We start from the raw sequence: 23584 nt of genomic DNA on the forward strand, positions 1-23584 counted from the left end.
GTCTGGAACCAGTTCAGTCTAGAAAAAGATCAGTCTGGAACCAGATCGGTCTGGAACTAGATCAGTCTTGAAACTGTTTAGTCTGGAATCGTTTCAGTCTGGAACCGGTTCGGTCTTGACTTGCATCAACCGGAACTGGTTCTCGAAGGTTCTGTTTAGATCCTGATGGTTCCCGGCTGACGCCAGTGTTCAGCAGCGGAGCCGCCATCAGCGTGTGAAAGTGATGGTAAAGAAGTAAAAATGCCGTTTAGCATCTGGAGGTCCTTTTATTGGACGGCGTTTGATGGTTAGAATTGTTTGTTGATCAAAGCAAACTGCTGATTCTTTCTCTTTGATCTGAGTTTTTGTTTGTCTTTTCTCATTTCCAGCATTTATAAACAAACGAGATGAAAGAACAAAGTCAGATTTGTTCAAAAATTAACTTTTTATTGCCGTTCAGAGGATCTTAACACTTTCCTGTCCTTCAATGAGGACATCCTGAAGTGGGCGGGGCACCAAAGCGCCCTCAGAAGTATGGCGTAGGGTCGCTTTGGTCACACATCTGCACGTGGACGTGGGAGGTGATTCCCGGGTAGACGCTCTGCATGGGCAGCATGGTCCCGATCCTTTCGCCCTTCCTCACCGATCCAGACGTTCTGGCGGGTCTGACGTAGAACAGCTTGAAGCACAAACCTGGAGACACAAAGGAACATCTCAGTGAGCAGACCGGCCCCCCAGCAGAGGGACTGTCACGTGACCATGAGGGCCCCACCCTGTCCTTTCAGGTTGATGCCCTCATTGATCGCCTCCTTGTTCCGGTCGGTGTAGACGGTGAGTTTTCCGTGCAGCGTCACGTCAAACGGGGCGTAGACGGTGGATCCGTCCTGACATTTCACGTCCAGGCCTTTGTGGAGCCGCCCCCCCCTAAAAAAGCCAAGGCAGGGTCACTGTCTGCCCCCCATCCCTGAGCGCCAGCAGCTGCCATTCCTTCTTACCGACTGGCTCCATAGTGTCCTGATCCCCATCGGTCAGAACCCCGAACGCTGTTGGACGGGTTTCCTTCACAGAGCGGACCGAAGGTGGCGCCATCGCACACCCACAACACACCTGAACACACAAACGCACAATTTCAGAAAGTGTTTAATGTAGAAATGAAGATGCTGAACGACGGGACGACTTTCTGCCGCTCAAAGTTCTGAGATTTACAGGAAGAAAATCACCGAAATCAGACAGAAAAGACGGGGACGGAGTCAGTCCAGTCATGATCCAGAAAACCCCCAAAGACAGAGGAGGACAGAGAGAACGGAGAGGAGGACAGAGAGGAGGACAGAGAGGAGGACGGAGAGGAGGACAGAGAGGAGGACAGAGAGGAGGACGGAGAGGAGGACGGAGAGGAGGACAGAGAGGAGGACGGAGAGGAGGACAGAGAGGAGGACGGAGAGGAGGACAGAGAGGAGGACGGAGAGGAGGACGGAGAGGAGGACGGAGAGGAGGACGGAGAGGAGGACAGAGAGGAGGACAGAGAGGAGGACGGAGAGGAGGACAGAGAGGAGGACAGAGAGGAGGACGGAGAGGAGGACAGAGAGGAGGACGGAGAGGAGGACAGAGAGGAGGACGGAGAGGAGGACGGAGAGGAGGACGGAGAGGAGGACGGAGAGGAGGACGGAGAGGAAGACAGAGAGGAGGACGGAGAGGAGGACAGAGAGGAGGACAGAGAGGAGGACAGAGAGGAGGACGGAGAGGAGGACGGAGAGGAGGACAGAGAGGAGGACAGAGAGGAGGACGGAGAGGAGGACGGAGAGGAGGACAGAGAGGAGGACAGAGAGGAGGACGGAGAGGAGGACAGAGAGGAGGACAGAGAGGAGGACGGAGAGGAGGACGGAGAGGAGGAGAGAGAGGAGGACGGAGAGGAGGACAGAGAGGAGGACGGAGAGGAGGAGAGAGAGGAGGACGGAGAGGAGGACAGAGAGGAGGACGGAGAGGAGGACGGAGAGGAGGATAGAGAGGAGGACAGAGAGGAGGACGGAGAGGAGGACAGAGAGGAGGACGGAGAGGAGGACAGAGAGGAGGACGGAGAGGAGGACGGAGAGGAGGACGGAGAGGAGGACGGAGAGGAAGACAGAGAGGAGGACGGAGAGGAGGACAGAGAGGAGGACAGAGAGGAGGACAGAGAGGAGGACGGAGAGGAGGACGGAGAGGAGGACAGAGAGGAGGACAGAGAGGAGGACGGAGAGGAGGACAGAGAGGAGGACGGAGAGGAGGACAGAGAGGAGGACAGAGAGGAGGACGGAGAGGAGGACAGAGAGGAGGACAGAGAGGAGGACGGAGAGGAGGACAGAGAGGAGGACAGAGAGGAGGACGGAGAGGAGGACGGAGAGGAAGACAGAGAGGAGGACAGAGAGGAAGACAGAGAGGAGGACAGAGAGGAGGACGGAGAGGAGGACAGAGAGGAGGACGGAGAGGAGGGAGAGGAGGACAGAGAGGAGGACAGAGAGGAGGACAGAGAGGAGGACGGAGAGGAGGACAGAGAGGAGGACGGAGAGGAGGACAGAGAGGAGGACAGAGAGGAGGACGGAGAGGAGGACGGAGAGGAAGACAGAGAGGAGGACAGAGAGGAAGACAGAGAGGAGGACAGAGAGGAGGACGGAGAGGAGGACAGAGAGGAGGACAGAGAGGAGGACAGAGAGGAGGACGGAGAGGAGGACAGAGAGGAGGACAGAGAGGAGGACAGAGAGGAGGACGGAGAGGAGGACAGAGAGGAGGACGGAGAGGAGGACGGAGAGGAGGACGGAGAGGAGGACAGAGAGGACGGAGAGGAGGACGGAGAGGACGGAGAGGAGGACGGAGAGGAGGACGGAGAGGAGGACGGAGAGGAGGACGGAGAGGAGGACGGAGAGGAGGACGGAAAGGAGGACGGAGAGGAGGACGGAGAGGAGGACGGAGAGGAGGACGGAGAGGAGGACGGAGAGGAGGACAGAGAGGAGGACAGAGAGGAGGACGGAGAGGAGGACAGAGAGGAGGACGGAGAGGAGGACGGAGAGGAGGACGGAAAGGAGGACGGAGAGGAGGACAGAGAGGAGGACAGAGAGGAGGACGGAGAGGAGGACGGAGAGGAGGACAGAGAGGAGGACAGAGAGGAGGACAGAGAGGAGGACGGAGAGGAGGACAGAGAGGAGGACGGAGAGGAGGACGGAGAGGAGGACAGAGAGGAGGACGGAGAGGAGGACAGAGAGGAGGACGGAGAGGAGGACGGAGAGGAGGACAGAGAGGAGGACAGAGGGGGGGGAATCAGTGTTCTTCAGGAGTGAAGGACTTGTAGAACTTTGAGAGTTGGTGAACATGACGGACAGAAGAAAGGTGGACCTCCTGTGGGTTCAGAGACCAGATGGAAGGAGGAACAGAGGAGGAGAGATCCTGAAGGAGGAGTTCACTAAGAATGATTCTGAGGTGAAAAGACGTTCAGAGAGGATGATGATGCTGAATCTGGAAGAAGATCAGGTTTTATAGGACCTCTTCATAAAATTCTTCCTGATTGACTTTTCAGAAGACGGACAAACAGATGATCCACCAGTAACCCAGTAAATCAGGACGCTGCCCACCCCCACACGGTGCATCAGAAATAGTAGAAGAGACTTTGTTTCTACTGTACGTCGCCTCACAGACAAATGGATTCTAGAGACGAGGAAATCAGCAAAAGCGGGAAACCAAGACTCCAGCTGGACTCTCAGAGCCTTACCCAACATGAGGAGGAATCTTCTCATCTTGGGATCTTTGGCGAGATTCTGATGAAGAGGACTCCTCTTCTGCTCTGGATTTATAGACTGCAGTCTGAACCTCACAGCTACCGACAAACACAGGACTTTTGGTTATTTCTCAACAGGAAATCAGACGCTGATGAAACCCGTCGCTGGACCTCGTGTCCTCCTGGAAGCTCTGCAGGTTTGACTGAACCCAACTCCATCAAGTAAACAAAGTCAGAGTTGAACAACCAGTGGAAACTCCAGACCGTCCGACCGCCGCAGGTCTTTGACCCCCTCCAGCACACAGCAGGGACAGGACAGACGGACCCAGCGGGCAGGGCTGACCCAGATCAGCGTTGAAGGTTCAGCTCTCAAACATCATAGATGGTCACTGAGTTCAGAGTCAGGAAGAATGCTGTGAAAAGCCTAAAGAAGCTTTTCACAGCCCGTCTTTTGGACCCTGTCGTATTGGGGCGCTCCATATTGGGCTTAGGTTCTGGTTCTGCCTGTGTTTTAGGATTATCCAGCACCATCTCCTGCCTCAGTGTGGACTCGTACCATTAGAATTCTTTGGCTTCATCTCTGAGGAGAGAAGGTGCCTCAAGGCCCGTTTTAGAGGCAGTGACCCCCCAGGGGAAGATGATCCCCCAAACAGACTTCCTGGAGGATGTTTGCAGAACAAGCCAACATGGTCGTCCAACAAGTCCAGAGAATCGGGTCAGTACTCTGGAACAGAACACGTGGGTTCCTCCTGTTACGCTGGTGCATCAGATTTAGCCAATCTTTGAACGCCATCCATCCTCAACACATCGCTGTAACCACGAGACACACCGCCTTTACAACACTGACCGTGTCACAGAACTGCACCGAGTGGGTATGACCCCCCCCAATACAAAACGGCTCCAACCAAATTAAAGTCAATTCAGTCGCCCTTTTTTTACCATATGGATGCCGCCATGTTGGAGCCAGGCATGTCAGCCCGCAGTAACTACGGCAACCACTCTCACCAATCAGGAGTGAGCTTATTGAAGGCCACACCCCTACCACTTGACAGCAGGCTACATTAAATCTGTCAACATGTTTGAACTTTGAACGTGTGGCCCAGCAGGCTCCACCTACTTTTATTGAAGTACCTGATTGGTCAGTTTATGACTTGAATAACTTGAACTACAGAAAAAAATATGAAAAAAATAAGTTTTATCGAGATGTAAGAAAAAATACAATCCAGAACAGTTCTTCTGACCAATAGAATGATGAGTATCAGCGGTTTGTTTCTCTATAGAAGTCTATGGGATTTTGACGGTACTTCTGGTTATGAGCGCCAGGGGGCGGGGCCACTCAGTCCAGTTTGTCAATGAGTGACGCACATGAAGAAAACAACAGAAACTAAACAAGAGCAGAACACGGAGAACCTCCCCGCCTGATCATAGATATTAATGATGATACTCCAACCCCCACCAACAGCAAGTGTCACAGTCAGCCACAGCCAACTGAGGTGGAGGCGCAGAAAACAAACATTCGCCTAAGACAGACTCCAGGACGAGCACGGGCGCGGCCACAGCGGCACTTCAGGCTCAGTCTATTACCTGGAGGGGAGAAGTTCTGCGCCTCTGCGTGGACGAAGCGACACTGAGGATCTGCCGCGTGTTTCCTGGAACGAAGGAGGCGCGAGGCAGCAATGCTAAAACACCCGCTACGTTAGCTCTGAGGCTAACCGGAAGTGATCCAATCGGGAAGTGGGGGGTCAGGTGGCCGGAAGCTCATATTTTAATTTAATTTTTTATTATTTTTTATTTTAATCATATTTGTAAATGTCTGAGCAGACAGACAGGCGTGTATTCAACCTGAGGAAAAGAAGAGTACTGTATAAAATACAAAAGTAAAAAAATCTTCCCTTACACACAGAGGGACACACACATAGACCCACACAGGGACACACACAGGGACACACACAGGGACACAGAAATGGACACACAGGGACACACACACGGACACACACAGGGACACACACACATGGACACACACAGGGACACACACATAAACACGTACAGGGACACACACAGGGACACACACATAGACACACACATGGACACACACAGGGACACACACGAGGACACACACATGGACACATACAGGGACACACACAGGGACACACACATAGACACACACATGGACACACACGAGGACACATACAGCGACACACACATAGACACACACATGGACACACACATGGACACATACAGGGACACACACAGGGACACACACATAGACACACACATGGACACACACGAGGACACACACATGGACACATACAGCGACACACACATAGACACACACATGGACACACACATGGACACAGACAGGGACACACACATGGACACACGCGGACACACACATGGACACACGAGGACACACACAGGTACACACACATGGACACACACAGAGACACACACAGGGACACACACATGGACACACACACGGACACACACAGGGACTTACACATAGACACACACAGGGACACACACACGGGGACACACACATGGACACATACATGGACATACACAGGGACACACACATGGACACACACGAGGACACACACAGGTACACATACATTGACATACACAGGGACACACACGAGGACAGACACAGGTACACACACATGGACACACACATTGACATACACAGGGACACACACATTGACATACACAGGGTCACACACAGGGACACACACATTGACACACACAGGGACACACGCAGGGACACACACAGGGACACACACATGGACACACACAGGGACACACACATGGACACACACAGAGACACACGCAGGGACACACACATGGACACACACAGGGACACACACAGAGACACACGCAGGGACACACACAGGGACACACACATGGACAAACACATGGACATACACACGGACACACACAGGGACACACACATAGACACACACACGGACACACACAGGGACACACACACGGACACACACATGGACACACACAGGGACACACACAGGGACACACACATAGACACACACATGGACACACACAGGGACACACACATGGACACACGCGGACACACACAGGGACACACACAGGGACACACACATGGACACACGCGGACACACACATGGACACACGAGGACACACACGGGTACACACACATGGACACACACAGAGACACACACAGGGACACACACATGGACACACACACGGACACACACAGGGACTTACACATAGACACACACAGGGACACACACAGGGACACACACACGGGGACACACACATGGACACATACATTGACATATACAGGGACACACACATGGACACACACGGACACACACGAGGACAGACACAGGTACACACACATGGACACACACATTGACATACACAGGGACACACACATTGACACACACATTGACATACACAGGGACACACACATTGACATACACAGGGTCACACACAGGGACACACACATGGACACACACAGGGACACACACATGGACACACACAGAGACACACGCAGGGACACACACAGGGACACACACATGGACACACACAGGGACACACACAGGGACACACACATGGACACACACAAGGACACACACATGGACATACACACGGACACACACATAGACACACACATGGACACACACAGGGACACACACACGGACACACACATGGACACACACGGACACACATGAGGACACACACATGGACACATACAGGGACACACACATGGACACACACAGGGACACATACAGGGACACACACAGGGACACACACAGGGACACACACATGGACACACACATAGACACACACATGGACACACACAGGGACACACACATGGACACACAGGGACACACACATGGACACATACAGGGACACACACATGGACACACACAGGGACACATACAGGGACACACACAGGGACACACACATGGACACACACATAGACACACACATGGACACACACAGGGACACACACATGGACACACAGGGACACACACATGGACACACACAGGGACACATACAGGGACACACACAGCGACACACACACGGACACACACAGGGACTTACACATAGACACACACAGGGACACACACACGGGGACACACACAGGGACACACACAGGGACACACACAGGGACACACACACGGACACACACAGGGACACGCACATGGACACACACAGAGACACACGCAGGGACACGGACACACACAGGGACTTACACATAGACACACACAGGGACACACACAGGGACACACACACGGGGACACACACAGGGACACACACATGGACACACACAGAGACACACGCAGGGACACACACAGGGACACACACAGATACACACACATGGACACACACAGGGACACACACACGGACACACACAGGGACACACACATAGACACACACACGGACACACACAGGGACACACACATGGACACACACAGAGACACACACAGGGACACACACAGGGACACACACAGGGACACACACAGAGACACACACATGGACATACACAGGGACACACACATGGACACACACAGGGACACACACATGGACACACACAGAGACACACGCAGGGACACACACAGGGACACACACACGGACACACACAGGGACACACACATAGACACACACACGGACACACACAGGGACACACACATGGACACACACAGAGACACACGCAGGGATACACACAGGGAGACACACAGGGACACACACATGGATACACACAGGGAAACACAGACGGACACACACAGGGACACACACAGGGACACACACACGGACACACACAGGGACACACACATGGACACACACAGAGACACACGCAGGGACGCACACAGGGACACACACATGGACACACACAGGGACACACACAGGGACACACACATTCTTGTGTTTGTTGAAGTCTTAAAAAATTTCAATGTGTCGAACAGTAAAAGTTCCTGCAGATTTTTCTGGCTCACATGAACAGCTCAGTCTTTTAGAGCGCCCCCTAGTGGTGATCCTTGTATCACAGCCTTACTGCAATTTGACTGGTCCAGACAGAGCTGCCTCAAAGGTTAGACTGTAATACATTTTTTTAAAGGAAAGAAAAAAAAGAAATAAAATCATAATGAAATGAATAAATGTGTGAGATTTTTATATGTTTTGAAGGTTGTCTGAAAGTTTTGATCATATTTAGAGTCTTTGTTTTCAGACGGATGGATGGATGAACAGACGGATGGACCAGGATCAGATCATTTATTCATTTACAAACAGCAGATAGACTCAGCAGCAGGTCAGCTGAATGTTGGAACGGTGGTGCATCCGGTCAGTTCTTGTAGAAGCACCACGTCTCGGCAGGAAACCAAACAGGACAAATTCCAGATGGTTGTGATCCGATTCTGTTCAGAAAGGTTGTTCTGTCTGATGACACTCTGGATCAGCTCCACCACAGTTCAGGAGAAACCGCTGGTCTGACCGCATCAGAACTACGTCTCAGAGATTCAGACGGATGGCGTGACGGTCGGCTGCACAGGCCGGATCTTCATGCTGATGGCCTTCAGGGAGTAGTGTCGGCCCTTCCAGGAGATCCATTCCATTCCAACCGCATAGAGCGAGTCATCAGCCCCCCAGCGATAAACGCCGTTGGGGTTTGCGGAGTGACAGTTGGAGTACCAGAACGCACCCACAAATGAGCGGGCGCAGTTCTTCTCCCAGGTGTCTTGGTCTTTGTCAAACGTGGAGAACTTCTCCCCGCTGATGTGACTCAGAGAATCTCCTGAAAAGGAACAGATGGATCAGAAAACGCATCAAAACACAGAATTTCCACGTGTTCAGGCAGTTTTTATTTCTCCTTGGCATAAGTTTGCTCACCAGCCCCTCCATTAATGAACCCAGTCAGGTGCAGTCTGTAGCCGTCAGACTCGGAGCCAATGGAGAACGACGAGTACCGGGCGTACGACTTATTTCCTTCAAAGTCCTCCATGTCGATCAGCAGCTCACACTTTCTTCTTTGAGTCAGGTGGAAGATGTTCTCCAGACCTAGAAGCACAAACACAGTGAGGTTCCTGCTCGTTCCTCACAGCCGCTGGTCTGGACTCCCGCCTCACCGAGCCAGTACTCTCCAGCTGCAAAACCGAAGCCCAGCCGGTACTGGTCCCAGGGCCTGTAGAAGTTCACTGAGCCGTCCATCCTCCGCTGGAGCACCTGGATGCAGATGCAGGTTGGAAACCAGGTGAAACTGTTTCCCTGGTGTCTCACAGCTGGAGGTTCTGTGAGGAGCAGGAGAACCTCTACTGCTGTGACCATTCTGGACCTGGATGTTTGCTGGTAAACCAGACACTCAAGACCGTCTACATCCATGAGAGTGGAGCTGATACACTTCTCTGTGCAGCCACTAGGGGCGTGTGACAAAAACCATTACTGTCTGTGCACGCTGCTATCTGACTTTGCTGAGTTGGTTTGTATTTATTGATGTAAAGAAGCGGACTTCGGTTTGTTTCCTGGTCCCGTAAACATTTTTGGTCAAAAACAAACCATGACGCTGAAGCTCTGAAGGTCAGATTCTCACCGTCCACTTTCCTCCGAGTGAGTCCATGTCACAGTACACCTGTGGACACACAAACAGTGCTGTTCACAGCGCTGCAGAAGCCCCGCCCACCATCCTCCATCCTATCCAACATTTCTGCAGCTTGTTTGTCTTCACCGGACCTTCTGATCCCACAGAGACCAGGACGAATGAACTGATGGAATCTAGATTTTCAGAAAATAAAGCCACGTTCTCCTGAAGAACATCCTCTAACCTTCATTTACCAGAAACCACGTTTTTGTTTTTTGAAAAGGAGCTTGTTGGGGTACCTGGATGGCAGAAGTTGCCCCAATGGGGTAGATGGTGTAGACACCACTGGGCTGGTTGTGGAAGTCGCTGCAGTCCAAAGGAAGGAGGAGGTCCGAGCAGCGGCCCAGCACAGGTAGCAGGAGGAGAAGGGCCAGCAGCTGCAAAAGGGGAGCCGGTCCAGACATCAGCATCGCCATGACGACAAACGCAGGAAGAGCAGCGGCGCTGGACTCACCTCCATGGTCAGACCTCTGCTGAGGGATGACCGCTCCGTCTCCAAGCTGAATTTATGCTCCACACACCAAGGGTTGAGCAAAGTTGGAGTTTCCTGCTTCTGCCTTCAGAGGCAAATGTTTTCTGTCCAGAACCGTCTGAGAAAGTCCAGATTCAGGAAATCCTGTAGAACGTTAACGAGGGGCTGAAGGTCAGCAGAGAACGCGGTGACCCACATTTACCCTGTCGGACACGGAGCAGAGGGGCGTTCAAGGACACACACACTAGCATGTACACACAAACACACACACACACACTAACATGTACACACTCACACAAACACACACACACGCACAAACACGCACACACACACACACACACACACCAACATGTACACTCACATGAACATACACACACACACAGCTGGGTGTCTGTGGGGCAGAGGAAGAGCAGTCCACCCATGACTGGAAGGCTGCAGGTTCAAATCCTGCCCTTTCTGACCTTTAACCTCCATGAACCAACCTGTGGTTCCACCAGAACCACAGGTTGGTTCATGGATCCATAACAGCTTCTTCCAGTCATCAGGGATCCAGAGTTTCCTGGTCCAAATCCGCCTCAGCGTCTTCTGGTCCTGGAGGGACTCTGGATCTGCCAGACCTCTTCCTCTCTCTGATAGAAGGTTCTTCAGAGTTCTGAAGGCCCGTCTCTCCTCCTTTGTCTGGTTCTTGTCCCTTTTGAAGGAACTCACAACATTCTGCTGTCCAGCACTGTTCTGCTGAGGCTCAGGGGGGTTTGGACCCCCAGGTTCCAGCTGTGGGTTGGAGGTCATCCTGCAGATCTCCGTTAAGGTTTGATGGAACTCTGCTGATGGACGCAGAAATGCCCGCTTCTGTTCCGACGCTTTGATCAGCAGCGTGTTTAGTTACTTATGACATGAAGTAATTATCCTCATAATACTTTATAAAAATACTACAATTACTGAAAGTTTTCATCAGCATTCATGTTTACTGCTCCGGCTGACCTTCATCAGCTGTTTGATGAAGACGAGCACAAACCGACTCAACTGCAGTTAGAAATCAGCTCTTTATTCTCCTCATCAACACTTTCAGCATCACATCAATAAAAGTCCGAAAATACAAAAAATAAAGACAATGTTTCCGTCCAAAGTCATTCTTGGCCCCGCCCCCATCAGTCGTTCCGGCTTGGATCTACAGGATGAGTCTCTGAGCCAGAATCTTCCGGTTGATCTCAGCTAGAGCCACGGAGAACACGAAGGCCTTCTCATCAGACAGAGCGGCGTACACGTCCACCTCCTTCTCTTGTTTCTCTGCGACACAAACCACACAAACAGGAAGAGTCAACAGGACGTGCCAACAGGAAGAGTCAACAGGAAGTGTCAACAGGAAGAGTCAACAGGAAGAGTCAACAGGACGTGTCAACAGGAAGAGTCAACAGGACGTGTCAACAGGAAGTGTCAACAGGACGTGTCAACAGGAAGTGTCAACAGGAAGAGTCAACAGGACGTGTCAACAGGACGTGTCAACAGGACGAGTCAACAGGAAGAGTCAACAGGACGTGTCAACAGGACGTGTCAACAGGACGAGTCAACAGGAAGAGTCAACAGGACGTGTCAACAGGAAGTGTCAACAGGACGAGTCAACAGGAAGAGTCAACAGGACGTGTCAACAGGAAGAGTCAACAGGACGTGTCAACAGGAAGTGTCAACAGGACGTGTCAACAGGAAGTGTCAACAGGAAGAGTCAACAGGACGTGTCAACAGGACGTGCCAACAGGACGAGTCAACAGGACGAGTCAACGGGACGTGTCAACAGGACGTGTCAACAGGAAGTGTCAACAGGAAGTGTCAACAGGAAGAGTCAACAGGACGTGTCAACAGGACGTGTCAACAGGACGAGTCAACAGGACGTGTCAACAGGAAGTGTCAACAGGAAGAGTCAACAGGAAGAGTCAACAGGAAGTGTCAACAGGAAGTGTCAACAGGAAGAGTCAACAGGAAGAGTCAACAGGAAGTGTCAACAGGAAGTGTTAACAGGAAGTGTCAACAGGAAGAGTCAACAGGAAGAGTCAACAGGACGTGCCAACAGGACGTGTCAACGGGAAGAGTCAACAGGAAGAGTCAACAGGACGTGTCAACAGGACGTGTCAACAGGAAGAGTCAACAGGACGTGTCAACAGGAAGAGTCAACAGGAAGAGTCAACAGGACGTGTCAACAGGACGTGTCAACAGGAAGAGTCAACAGGAAGTGTCAACAGGAAAAGTCAACAGGAAATGTCAACAGGACGTGTCAACAGGAAGAGTAAACAGGACGTGTCAACAGGAAGAGTAAACAGGACGTGTCAACAGGAAGAGTCAACAGGAAGTGTCAACAGGAAGAGTCAACAGGAAGAGTCAACAGGAAGAAAACAGCAACAGGTCTCACGCGGCTAAACGCTCCAATGGAGTCAAAACTGGCCAAAATGTTTCCAAAATATCCAGTCATTAAAGATGGTAAAGAATAAGAAACAGGAGGACCCCCACACAAAAGATGCATCAAGGTGTTGGTACAAGCTGTTGGAGGTTATGTGGCTCATCTGAAGCCAACCACTACCATATATTCTGGGATTGTCCTGTACTCATATCCTTTTGGCAAGAAATCCATAAATGTTTGGAGACGACATTTCAAGAAACTTTTCCCTTTAATGCCTCAGCTCTATACCTGGGAACAGTAACACAACACATGCAGTCTGCAGCAGACCAATATTTAATGAGAATATTGCTGGTGGGAGGGAAGAAGGCCTTGACAAGAAAGTGGTTACAACCTGATGCTCCAACAGTAGATGATTGGTATAAAACAATACATGATATTTATGTTACGGAAAGACTGACTTTTGCAATAAAGATGCAAACAGATAAAGGTTTGAGATGGTGGGCAAAATGGGTCAAATATATTGGACCTCTTAGACCTGACCTTCTTTAATTCTAACAAAAAAAAAATACTTCTCTATTACAAAATAACAGATAATCCCTTTTGGATAAGAGTGTGATTGACAGCAGCTCTGTTTTTCTTTTGTTCATACAAAAAAGAGTACAAAATGATCAAAAACACGCATTCTGATTTACTGACTGAAAATATATTTGAGGTAAAATGATGTGTAACTTGGAAACAATGTAACAATGATGTAAAAGTTGATATTCCCTGTCAAAAATATAAATTAAAAAAAAGAAAAAAAAGAAACAGGAGGATTGAAATACATAAAAACCAAGATCACATTACTTTGTTTTACTTTGTCTTTTTAGTGTTTTGATGGTTTTGTGTTTAGTTTTGACCATAGTCTTGTTGGGGGCCGTAAACAGGGGCAGGTATGATTGACAGCAGGTTTTTGCTTCTTATGACCGCTTCGTGTGTCAGGGGTTAAAGCGTACCTGAACTCCGGTGAGGATCAAACATGTCAACCCTGACAGCAGGTCTCACTGTTTTATGGGAAATGAAGTGTCTACACGCGGCGTAAAGAAGGAACTTCCATGAACAATCTAACAAATGTCTGACAGAACGAAAGTGGTGTAATATTGATGTAGACACAACTCAGTAACCTCTACTTCTTTACTCTCTGTACTCGAGTTCCTTCGTGGATCTCCAATAAACGAAACGGTTCAAACTTCATATTATTTTTACCTTTCTCCTCTTCCTGTTTCTTCTGCCCAACTGTTTTGGGTCTGCCACGCCCCCTTCTGGTGGGATCTGATTGGCTGTTGGTTCGGGGTCGTCTGGTGTTCTCCGAGTCGTTGGCTATAGTCGAGTCGATCCTCTCTTTGCGAATTCTCTCCGTTCTTCTGCGCTTAAAGTCCAACATGCCTGAAACAGAGAACATTTCCTCTCATGCTAGAAGGGTGAAGGAGCAAAAAGAACTGAGAAGAAACCGGACCTGAATCAGGCCAGCACCAGACCTGGATAAGTGCAGGACCAGACCTTCACCAGGCCAGGTGTAGATTTAAATTAGACCAGAACTAATCCTGGATCAGACCAGGCTTTTTTTTATCTCTAAAGTCCGGAGAAGTGCTCCCTGCTCTACAGGTGGTTCTGGCAGAGCTTGGATTTGTGTTCTGGGTCAGAATCTTGCTGTTGGATGTAGTTCTGAGCAGCAGATCTCAGATTAGAGGAAACATAATGCTGCAGCTAAAAGCTGTGGTTCAGGGAGACTCTGACCGTACTAGAGCCTGGAGCCGGCAACATCATCCCATCACACTTCCTCCTCCGTGTTTGACAGTTGATATCTCTGTGTGGAGCCGACCTTTCTGCTCTTTGACAACGACTCTGCTGGAAGAACCAAAGGCTCACAGGTTGGTTCATGAATCCATAACAGTCATCCAGTCATCAGGGATCCAGAGTTTCCTGGTCCAGACTACAGTTTCTGATGCTGAGACTCTTCCTGATAGAAGGTTCTTCAGAGTTCTAAGGGGCCCGTCTCCCCTCCTGTGTCTGGTTCTTGTTCCTTTTGAAGGAACTCACGACTACGTTGTAAAAATGACTGTCAAAAAGAAAGTGATGCACTTTGTAAAAATCTGAATACAACGTTTGGTTTGATGATTGACAGGTCTGTTTTCTTTTTACTGTTTTGTAACAGTCAAACATACATTAGGGGGTCACTCATTAGGAAGTCCCGGAACATGGACTCCTCTGCGTGGTCGTGTGTTTCTACGTTAGGAATAAAAGACGCCTCTGCAACGGAGACCAATCAGGAACTGAGGAACAGTGTTTTACTAAATACTTTGGTATTTTTATTTTTTAGTAGAACTTTGATCATTTTTTTCGGTCAGAACAAATTGACCTCGGTGTGCAGCAGCGGCGCCATAAACACGAGTCGGCGTCGTTCAATGACCAACAGGACAATGACGCCTCATTCAGGAACGAGCGTGTAGGAGAGCCAAAACAAACCAAAGGACTTCTCAGAAAGACGAAGGACGTTGGTGTTTTGATGCTATGACTGAGCGCCTGCTAGCTACGCTAGCTCTGCGTTAGCTAACCTGTTTTTGTTTCCTATCAGCCTCTTTCTGACAGATGTAGCGGCTGCATGTGTGATGCATCAAACATGCTCCAATGTGAGAAAAACGCACACAAATGTGTGTGTTTGGAGATGATTCGTGTGTCGCTATAGGCTCATTTGTGGTGATGGCGTTAGTGTGAGAGGTTACGATAACGCGCGGCCATCGCTTTGGACAAGACGGCCCACTGAGCAACAACCACCTACAAAACGCTCATCACAGCGTTCTACGCATCGAAGCGATCGCAGCGCTACAGCGTTAGCCGTCAGCAGGTGTACAGGTGGACTCCACCGCTGCCCACCCCAAGGACACGCCCACCCCAGGGACACGCCCACCCAGGGACACGCCCACCCCAGCAGCGTAAACGAGCAAACAGAGATTCTGCATCTACTTTTTTTAAGAGGCATCGTCCTTTTTGGACGGTCTTCCACCTCTCCCGGGTCTGAAACAACCGGCGGCAGCATCCTTTCCATGCTCAGCTGCTGTCGCCTAGCAACAACAAAACGCTGCTGGAAAAGCGATGGAGATCCGTGTTTTAGTTTCCGTTCTTTATTTCGTCATAGTTATGGTGACAAATGCCTTCCACTGCTGTGGCATCAACAGTTCAGGTCTGTTTTAGTCTGAGCGTCAGCACACGCGTGTGCGCCGGTGAGTCCGTGACGGACTTAAACGCATGCATGTCTATGAGCACACGCTTCTCTCTGACAGTCTAACAGGCATGACGCTCAGCTGAACAGAACTGCTCTGCAGAACCTCAGAGAGGTTTGGACCACAGGGTTCCAGCTTTGGCGCCGACACAGAAGGTTGGAGGTCGTCAAGAAAAGAGCGGGAAGGAAAGAACCTTCTGCAGAAATGCCCCCCCATCGATGGACGCACGGCCGGACCGGTCTAGGACCATGCGCGTGCACGGGTCACATGCCCACAGAGGGGGAGGGGCTGCTTCACCTGCGATGGGCGGCGAGGAGCAGTCGCTCAGCCTGGCGTTGAGGAGCTTCCTGCTGATGAAGACGTAACCACACGGGCAGGACTTACACGCCACCGGGATCTGCAAGAAACAGGAAGCTCGTCAGAGAAGAACATGGCCTCCATGACCGAACCGCCGTTCAGACGGGACGTTAGGAAGGGAGCTGCTGGTTCAAATCCCCAAAGAACAGGTCACCCATCAACCAGCTTGACCTTCTGGAGCTTTTGGACGTTGGTCATGAGGTTTGTGTTGGATTGTGGGATGGACCTTCTGTCAATCATGTTTAGAACCTCCCACTGCTCAAAGTTCCTGAATAAACACCAGAGGGTTTGAGGTTTCCTCCGAGCTAAGGGAGGTTCCTGCAGGAGCAGCTCAGATGATCTGGTTCCATAACTGATCCTGAGAAGCTTTTCCTTCCAGAAGGTTCCATCTGAGCGTCTGTTTCAGGGAAAAGGATGGAATAAAACCTTTGACTTCAGCCGGCTCAAAAATGAAATCCAGATTTCTGAAAATAAATATTCAGATTTATAAAGATAAATATTCAGATTTCTGAAGATAAATATTCAGATTTCTGAAGATAAATATTCAGATTTATGAAGATAAACCTCCAGATTTCTGAAGATAAATATTCAGATTTATGAAGATAAATATTCAGATTTCTGAAGATAAATATCCAGATTTCTGAAGATAAATATTCAGATTTATGAAGATAAATATCCAGATTTATGAAGATAAATATTCAGATTTCTGAAGATAAATATTCAGATTTATGAAGATAAACCTCCAGATTTATGAAGATAAATATTCAGATTTATGAAGATAAATATTCAGATTTATGAAGATAAATATTCAGATTTATGAAGATAAATATTCAGATTTATAAAGATAAATATCCAGATTTCTGAAGATAAATATTCAGATTTATGAAGATAAATATTCAGATTTATGAAGATAAATATTCAGATTTATGAAGATAAATATCCAGATTTCTGAAGATAAATATCCAGATTTATGAAGATAAATATTCAGATTTATAAAGATAAATATCCAGATTTCTGAAGATAAATATTCAGATTTATGAAGATAAATATTCAGATTTATAAAGATAAATATCCAGATTTCTGAAGATAAATATTCAGATTTATGAAGATAAATATTCAGATTTATGAAGATAAATATTCAGATTTATGAAGATAAATATCCAGATTTCTGAAGATAAATATTCAGATTTATGAAGATAAATATCCAGATTTATAAAGATAAATATCCAGATTTCTGAAGATAAATATTCAGATTTATGAAGATAAATATTCAGATTTCTGAAGATAAATATTCAGATTTCTGAAGATAAATATTCAGATTTATAAAGATAAACCTCCAGATTTATAAAGATAAATATTCAGATTTATGAAGATAAATATTCAGATTTATGAAGATAAACCTCCAGATTTCTGAAGATAAATATTCAGATTTCTGAAGATAAATATTCAGATTTCTGAAGATAAATATTCAGATTTATAAAGATAAATATTCAGATTTCTGAAGATAAATATTCAGATTTCTGAAGATAAATATTCAGATTTATGAAGATAAACCTCCAGATTTCTGAAGATAAATATTCAGATTTATGAAGATAAACCTCCAGATTTATGAAGATAAATATTCAGATTTCTGAAGATAAATATTCAGATTTATGAAGATAAATATTCAGATTTCTGAAGATAAATATTCAGATTTCTGAAGATAAATATTCAGATTTCTGAAGATAAACCTCCAGATTTATGAAGATAAATATTCAGATTTCTGAAGATAAATATTCAGATTTCTGAAGATAAATATTCAGATTTATGAAGATAAACCTCCAGATTTCTGAAGATAAATATTCAGATTTCTGAAGATAAATATTCAGATTTATAAAGATAAATATTCAGATTTCTGAAGATAAATATTCAGATTTATGAAGATAAATATTCAGATTTATGAAGATAAACCTCCAGATTTCTGAAGATAAATATTCAGATTTATGAAGATAAATATTCAGATTTATAAAGATATTCAGATTTATAAAGATAAATATCCAGATTTATGAAGATAAATATTCAGATTTATGAAGATAAATATTCAGATTTCTGAAGATAAATATTCAGATTTATGAAGATAAATATTCAGATTTATGAAGATAAATATTCAGATTTATGAAGATAACTATTCAGATTTATGAAGATAACTATTCAGATTTCTGAAGATAAATATTCAGATTTATGAAGATAAACCTCCAGATTTCTGAAGATAAATATTCAGATTTATGAAGATAAATATTCAGATTTATGAAGATAAATATCCAGATTTATGAAGATAACTATTCAGATTTCTGAAGATAAATATTCAGATTTCTGAAGATAAATATCCAGATTTATGAAGATAAATATTCAGATTTATGAAGATAAATATTCAGATTTATGAAGATAAACCTCCAGATTTATGAAGATAAATATTCAGATTTCTGAAGATAAATATTCAGATTTCTGAAGATAAATATCCAGATTTATGAAGATAAATATTCAGATTTATGAAGATAAATATTCAGATTTATGAAGATAAACCTCCAGATTTCTGAAGATAAATATCCAGATTTCTGAAGATTAATATTCAGATTTATGAAGATAAATATTCAGATTTATGAAGATAAACCTCCAGATTTCTGAAGATAAATATCCAGATTTCTGAAGATAAATATTCAGATTTATGAAGATAAATATTCAGATTTATGAAGATAAACCTCCAGATTTCTGAAGATAAATATCCAGATTTCTGAAGATTAATATTCAGATTTATGAAGATAAATATTCAGATTTATGAAGATAAATATTCAGATTTATGAAGATAAATATCCAGATTTATAAAGATAAATATCCAGATTTATAAAGATAAATATCCAGATTTATGAAGATAAATATTCAGATTTATGAAGATAAATATCCAGATTTCTGAAGATAAATATTCAGATTTATGAAGATAAATATTCAGATTTATGAAGATAAACCTCCAGATTTCTGAAGATAAATATCCAGATTTCTGAAGATAAATATTCAGATTTATGAAGATAAATATCCAGATTTATGAAGATAAATATCCAGATTTCTGAAGATAAATATTCAGATTTCTGAAGATAAATATTCAGATTTATGAAGATAAATATTCAGATTTCTGAAGATAAATATTCAGATTTCTGAAGATAAATATTCAGATTTATGAAGATAAACCTCCAGATTTCTGAAGATAAATATTCAGATTTATGAAGATAAATATTCAGATTTATGAAGATAAACCTCCAGATTTCTGAAGATAAATATCCAGATTTCTGAAGATAAATATTCAGATTTATGAAGATAAATATCCAGATTTATAAAGATAAATATCCAGATTTATAAAGATAAATATCCAGATTTATGAAGATAAATATTCAGATTTCTGAAGATAAATATTCAGATTTATGAAGATAAATATTCAGATTTATGAAGATAAACCTCCAGATTTCTGAAGATAAATATTCAGATTTCTGAAGATAAATATTCAGATTTCTGAAGATAAATATTCAGATTTATGAAGATAAACCTCCAGATTTCTGAAGATAAATATTCAGATTTATGAAGATAAACCTCCAGATTTATGAAAATAAATATTCAGATTTCTGAAGATAAATATTCAGATTTCTGAAGATAAATATTCAGATTTATGAAGATAAACCTCCAGATTTCTGAAGATAAATATTCAGATTTCTGAAGATAAATATTCAGATTTCTGAAGATAAATATTCAGATTTATGAAGATAAATATTCAGATTTATGAAGATAAACCTCCAGATTTCTGAAGATAAATATTCAGATTTATGAAGATAAATATTCAGATTTATAAAGATAAATATTCAGATTTATAAAGATAAATATCCAGATTTATGAAGATAAATATTCAGATTTATGAAGATAAATATTCAGATTTCTGAAGATAAATATTCAGATTTATGAAGATAAATATTCAGATTTATGAAGATAAATATTCAGATTTATGAAGATAAATATTCAGATTTATGAAGATAACTATTCAGATTTATGAAGATAACTATTCAGATTTCTGAAGATAAATATTCAGATTTATGAAGATAAACCTCCAGATTTCTGAAGATAAATATTCAGATTTATGAAGATAAATATTCAGATTTATGAAGATAAACCTCCAGATTTCTGAAGATAAATATTCCGATTTATGAAGATAAACCTCCAGATTTATGAAGATAAATATTCAGATTTCTGAAGATAAATATTCAGATTTCTGAAGATAAATATCCAGATTTATGAAGATAAATATTCAGATTTATGAAGATAAATATTCAGATTTATGAAGATAAACCTCCAGATTTCTGAAGATAAATATCCAGATTTCTGAAGATTAATATTCAGATTTATGAAGATAAATATTCAGATTTATGAAGATAAACCTCCAGATTTCTGAAGATAAATATCCAGATTTCTGAAGATAAATATTCAGATTTATGAAGATAAATATCCAGATTTATAAAGATAAATATCCAGATTTATAAAGATAAATATCCAGATTTATGAAGATAAATATTCAGATTTATGAAGATAAATATCCAGATTTCTGAAGATAAATATTCAGATTTATGAAGATAAATATTCAGATTTATGAAGATAAACCTCCAGATTTCTGAAGATAAATATCCAGATTTCTGAAGATAAATATTCAGATTTATGAAGATAAATATCCAGATTTCTGAAGATAAATATTCAGATTTATGAAGATAAATATTCAGATTTATGAAGATAAACCTCCAGATTTCTGAAGATAAATATCCAGATTTCTGAAGATAAATATTCAGATTTATAAAGATAAATATCCAGATTTCTGAACATAAATATTCAGATTTATGAAGATAAACCTCCAGATTTCTGAAGATAAATATCCAGATTTCTGAAGATAAATATCCAGATTTCTGAAGATAAATATTCAGATTTCTGAAGATAAATATCCAGATTTCTGAAGATAAATATTCAGATTTCTGAAGATAAATATTCAGATTTATGAAGATAAATATTCAGATTTCTGAAGATAAATATTCAGATTTCTGAAGATAAATATTCAGATTTATGAAGATAAACCTCCAGATTTCTGAAGATAAATATTCAGATTTATGAAGATAAATATTCAGATTTATGAAGATAAACCTCCAGATTTATGAAGATAAATATCCAGATTTCTGAAGATAAATATTCAGATTTATGAAGATAAATATCCAGATTTATAAAGATAAATATCCAGATTTATAAAGATAAATATCCAGATTTATGAAGATAAATATTCAGATTTATGAAGATAAATATCCAGATTTATGAAGATAAATATTCAGATTTCTGAAGATAAATATTCAGATTTATGAAGATAAACCTCCAGATTTATGAAGATAAACCTCCAGATTTCTGAAGATAAATATCCAGATTTCTGAAGATAAATATTCAGATTTATGAAGATAAACCTCCAGATTTCTGAAGATAAATATTCAGATTTATGAAGATAAATATTCAGATTTATGAAGATAAACCTCCAGATTTCTGAAGATAAATATCCAGATTTATGAAGATAAATATTCAGATTTATGAAGATAAATATCCAGATTTCTGAAGATAAATATCCAGATTTATAAAGATAAATATCCAGATTTATGAAGATAAATATTCAGATTTATGAAGATAAATATCCAGATTTCTGAAGATAAATATCCAGATTTCTGAAGATAAATATTCAGATTTATGAAGATAAATATCCAGATTTCTGAAGATAAATATTCAGATTTATGAAGGTAAACCTCCAGATTTCTGAAGATAAATATTCAGATTTATGAAGATAAATATCCAGATTTATAAAGATAAATATCCAGATTTATGAAGATAAATATTCAGAAGTTTTCCTGACATAAACGCTGCTTCGTGGGAAACATTCAGTAATCCAGATGTAATGTTCTAGATCTAAAGTCAGAGGAACCATGTTCTTGTTCCTCCGTAGTTCCTGTTTGATCAGCAGATGATTGAAAAAAAAAAAACTGTTGAGCGCAAACAGAAGTACGGAAGCCCGTGAGGCAACTATCTTTCGCTGGATCCGAGCTCGCCTCTCGACCAGAACCGGGACAGTCCATCGGCCGGACCCAGTTCGGGTTCGTGTGGGTTTCGGTCCCACGGCGGACTCACCTGTTGGTCGCACTCTGGACAGGACTTCGTAGCCATTTTGACCTTCTTTGTTTTGTTTGTCGACATGGCGACTTTCCGGCAGATGTTCGCGCGGTCTGCGTCCGCCTCGCGCGCACGTACGACGGCTTCCTCCTCCAGCGAGCTCTCATCCACGCATGACGGGGACTCGAACCTGTGGGGCCCCAACAGAACCACAGAAGTCCCCTCCGCGCAGAATTTAGGGTCTGAGAACCGCACATGCGCAGACTGTCTATGGTGCTGCGTTCACGGTGCCGGCGGAAGTTCCTGAAAATGGAGCTGTGTGAAATGAGCAGAACCCGTCAGATGATCCTAAACACCCATCAATCAAGAACCCACAACATGTTTGGTTGATGTGGAGATTTGTGTTGATTCTGTTTCCAATAAGAACATAAATCTGTTACAAACCACAACCTGCTGGGGGGGTTTATGGGACTATTGGTAATGAACACTGCTTATATAACACAATGAAAGAGGGGTCCTTAAAAACATGACATCCTATCAGAGAACCGTGAGTAGACATGGACCTATGGGA

At 44.2% G+C, this 23584-nt stretch overlaps 3 protein-coding genes across 4 annotated transcripts; all 3 read right to left on the reverse strand.

The window, feature by feature from the left end:
• Positions 1 to 405: 405 nt before the first annotated feature.
• On the reverse strand, positions 406 to 5457 carry LOC144991064 (leukocyte cell-derived chemotaxin-2-like). Its single transcript, XM_078944801.1, has 5 exons — positions 5306 to 5457; positions 3716 to 3820; positions 975 to 1086; positions 752 to 903; positions 406 to 672 (listed from the first exon to the last, which is right to left on the reverse strand). Exons 2-5 carry the CDS (start codon positions 3738 to 3740, stop codon positions 506 to 508), a joined length of 456 nt encoding a protein of 151 aa, XP_078800927.1. The 5' UTR covers positions 3741 to 3820; positions 5306 to 5457; the 3' UTR covers positions 406 to 505.
• A 3500-nt stretch (positions 5458 to 8957) lies between these two features.
• LOC144991062 (microfibril-associated glycoprotein 4-like) lies at positions 8958 to 11012 on the reverse strand. Of its 2 annotated transcripts, XM_078944799.1 has the most exons (6): positions 10789 to 11012; positions 10574 to 10711; positions 10287 to 10325; positions 9826 to 9922; positions 9590 to 9757; positions 8958 to 9494 (listed from the first exon to the last, which is right to left on the reverse strand). In XM_078944799.1, the coding sequence occupies exons 1-6, from the start codon at positions 10792 to 10794 to the stop codon at positions 9220 to 9222; spliced, it is 723 nt and encodes a 240-aa protein (XP_078800925.1). In that variant the 5' UTR covers positions 10795 to 11012; the 3' UTR covers positions 8958 to 9219. The 2 variants fall into 2 exon arrangements, with proteins under 2 accessions (XP_078800925.1, XP_078800924.1); XM_078944798.1 differs by lacking the exon at positions 10789 to 11012 and having other exon boundaries at positions 10574 to 10782.
• An 818-nt stretch (positions 11013 to 11830) lies between these two features.
• c3h16orf87 (chromosome 3 C16orf87 homolog) lies at positions 11831 to 23289 on the reverse strand. Its single transcript, XM_078944800.1, has 4 exons — positions 23032 to 23289; positions 16753 to 16852; positions 14441 to 14620; positions 11831 to 12093 (listed from the first exon to the last, which is right to left on the reverse strand). The coding sequence occupies exons 1-4, from the start codon at positions 23095 to 23097 to the stop codon at positions 11975 to 11977; spliced, it is 465 nt and encodes a 154-aa protein (XP_078800926.1). The 5' UTR covers positions 23098 to 23289; the 3' UTR covers positions 11831 to 11974.
• Positions 23290 to 23584: the final 295 nt, after the last annotated feature.

The sequence above is a fragment of the Oryzias latipes genome, chromosome 3 (assembly GCF_053564925.1).
Source record: "Oryzias latipes strain Hd-rR chromosome 3, Olatipes_Hd-rR_3.1".
Taxonomy (NCBI): domain Eukaryota; kingdom Metazoa; phylum Chordata; class Actinopteri; order Beloniformes; family Adrianichthyidae; genus Oryzias; species Oryzias latipes.

Excerpts from the sequence above, each read along its gene's own strand:
- LOC144991064 (XM_078944801.1), bottom strand. The coding sequence starts at position 3,740 with ATGAGAAGATTCCTCCTCATGTTGG. Across the intron at positions 1,087-3,715 it reads AAGATTCCTCCTCATGTTGG|GTGTGTTGTGGGTGTGCGAT; the intron begins GTAAGGCTCTGA and ends TTGTGTGTTCAG. Across the intron at positions 904-974 it reads GGACACTATGGAGCCAGTCG|GGGGGGGCGGCTCCACAAAG; the intron begins GTAAGAAGGAAT and ends TGGCTTTTTTAG.
- LOC144991062 (XM_078944798.1), bottom strand. The coding sequence starts at position 10,750 with ATGGCGATGCTGATGTCTGGACCGGCTCCCCTTTTGCAGCTGCTGGCC. Across the intron at positions 9,923-10,286 it reads CACTCGGAGGAAAGTGGACG|GTGCTCCAGCGGAGGATGGA; the intron begins GTGAGAATCTGA and ends ATCTGCATCCAG. Across the intron at positions 9,758-9,825 it reads AGCTGGAGAGTACTGGCTCG|GTCTGGAGAACATCTTCCAC; the intron begins GTGAGGCGGGAG and ends TTGTGCTTCTAG.
- c3h16orf87 (XM_078944800.1), bottom strand. The coding sequence starts at position 23,097 with ATGTCGACAAACAAAACAAAGAAGGTCAAAATGGCTACGAAGTCCTGT. Across the intron at positions 14,621-16,752 it reads CTCCTCGCCGCCCATCGCAG|GCATGTTGGACTTTAAGCGC; the intron begins GTGAAGCAGCCC and ends TCTCTGTTTCAG. Across the intron at positions 12,094-14,440 it reads GAAACAGGAAGAGGAGAAAG|AGAAACAAGAGAAGGAGGTG; the intron begins GTAAAAATAATA and ends TTTGTGTCGCAG.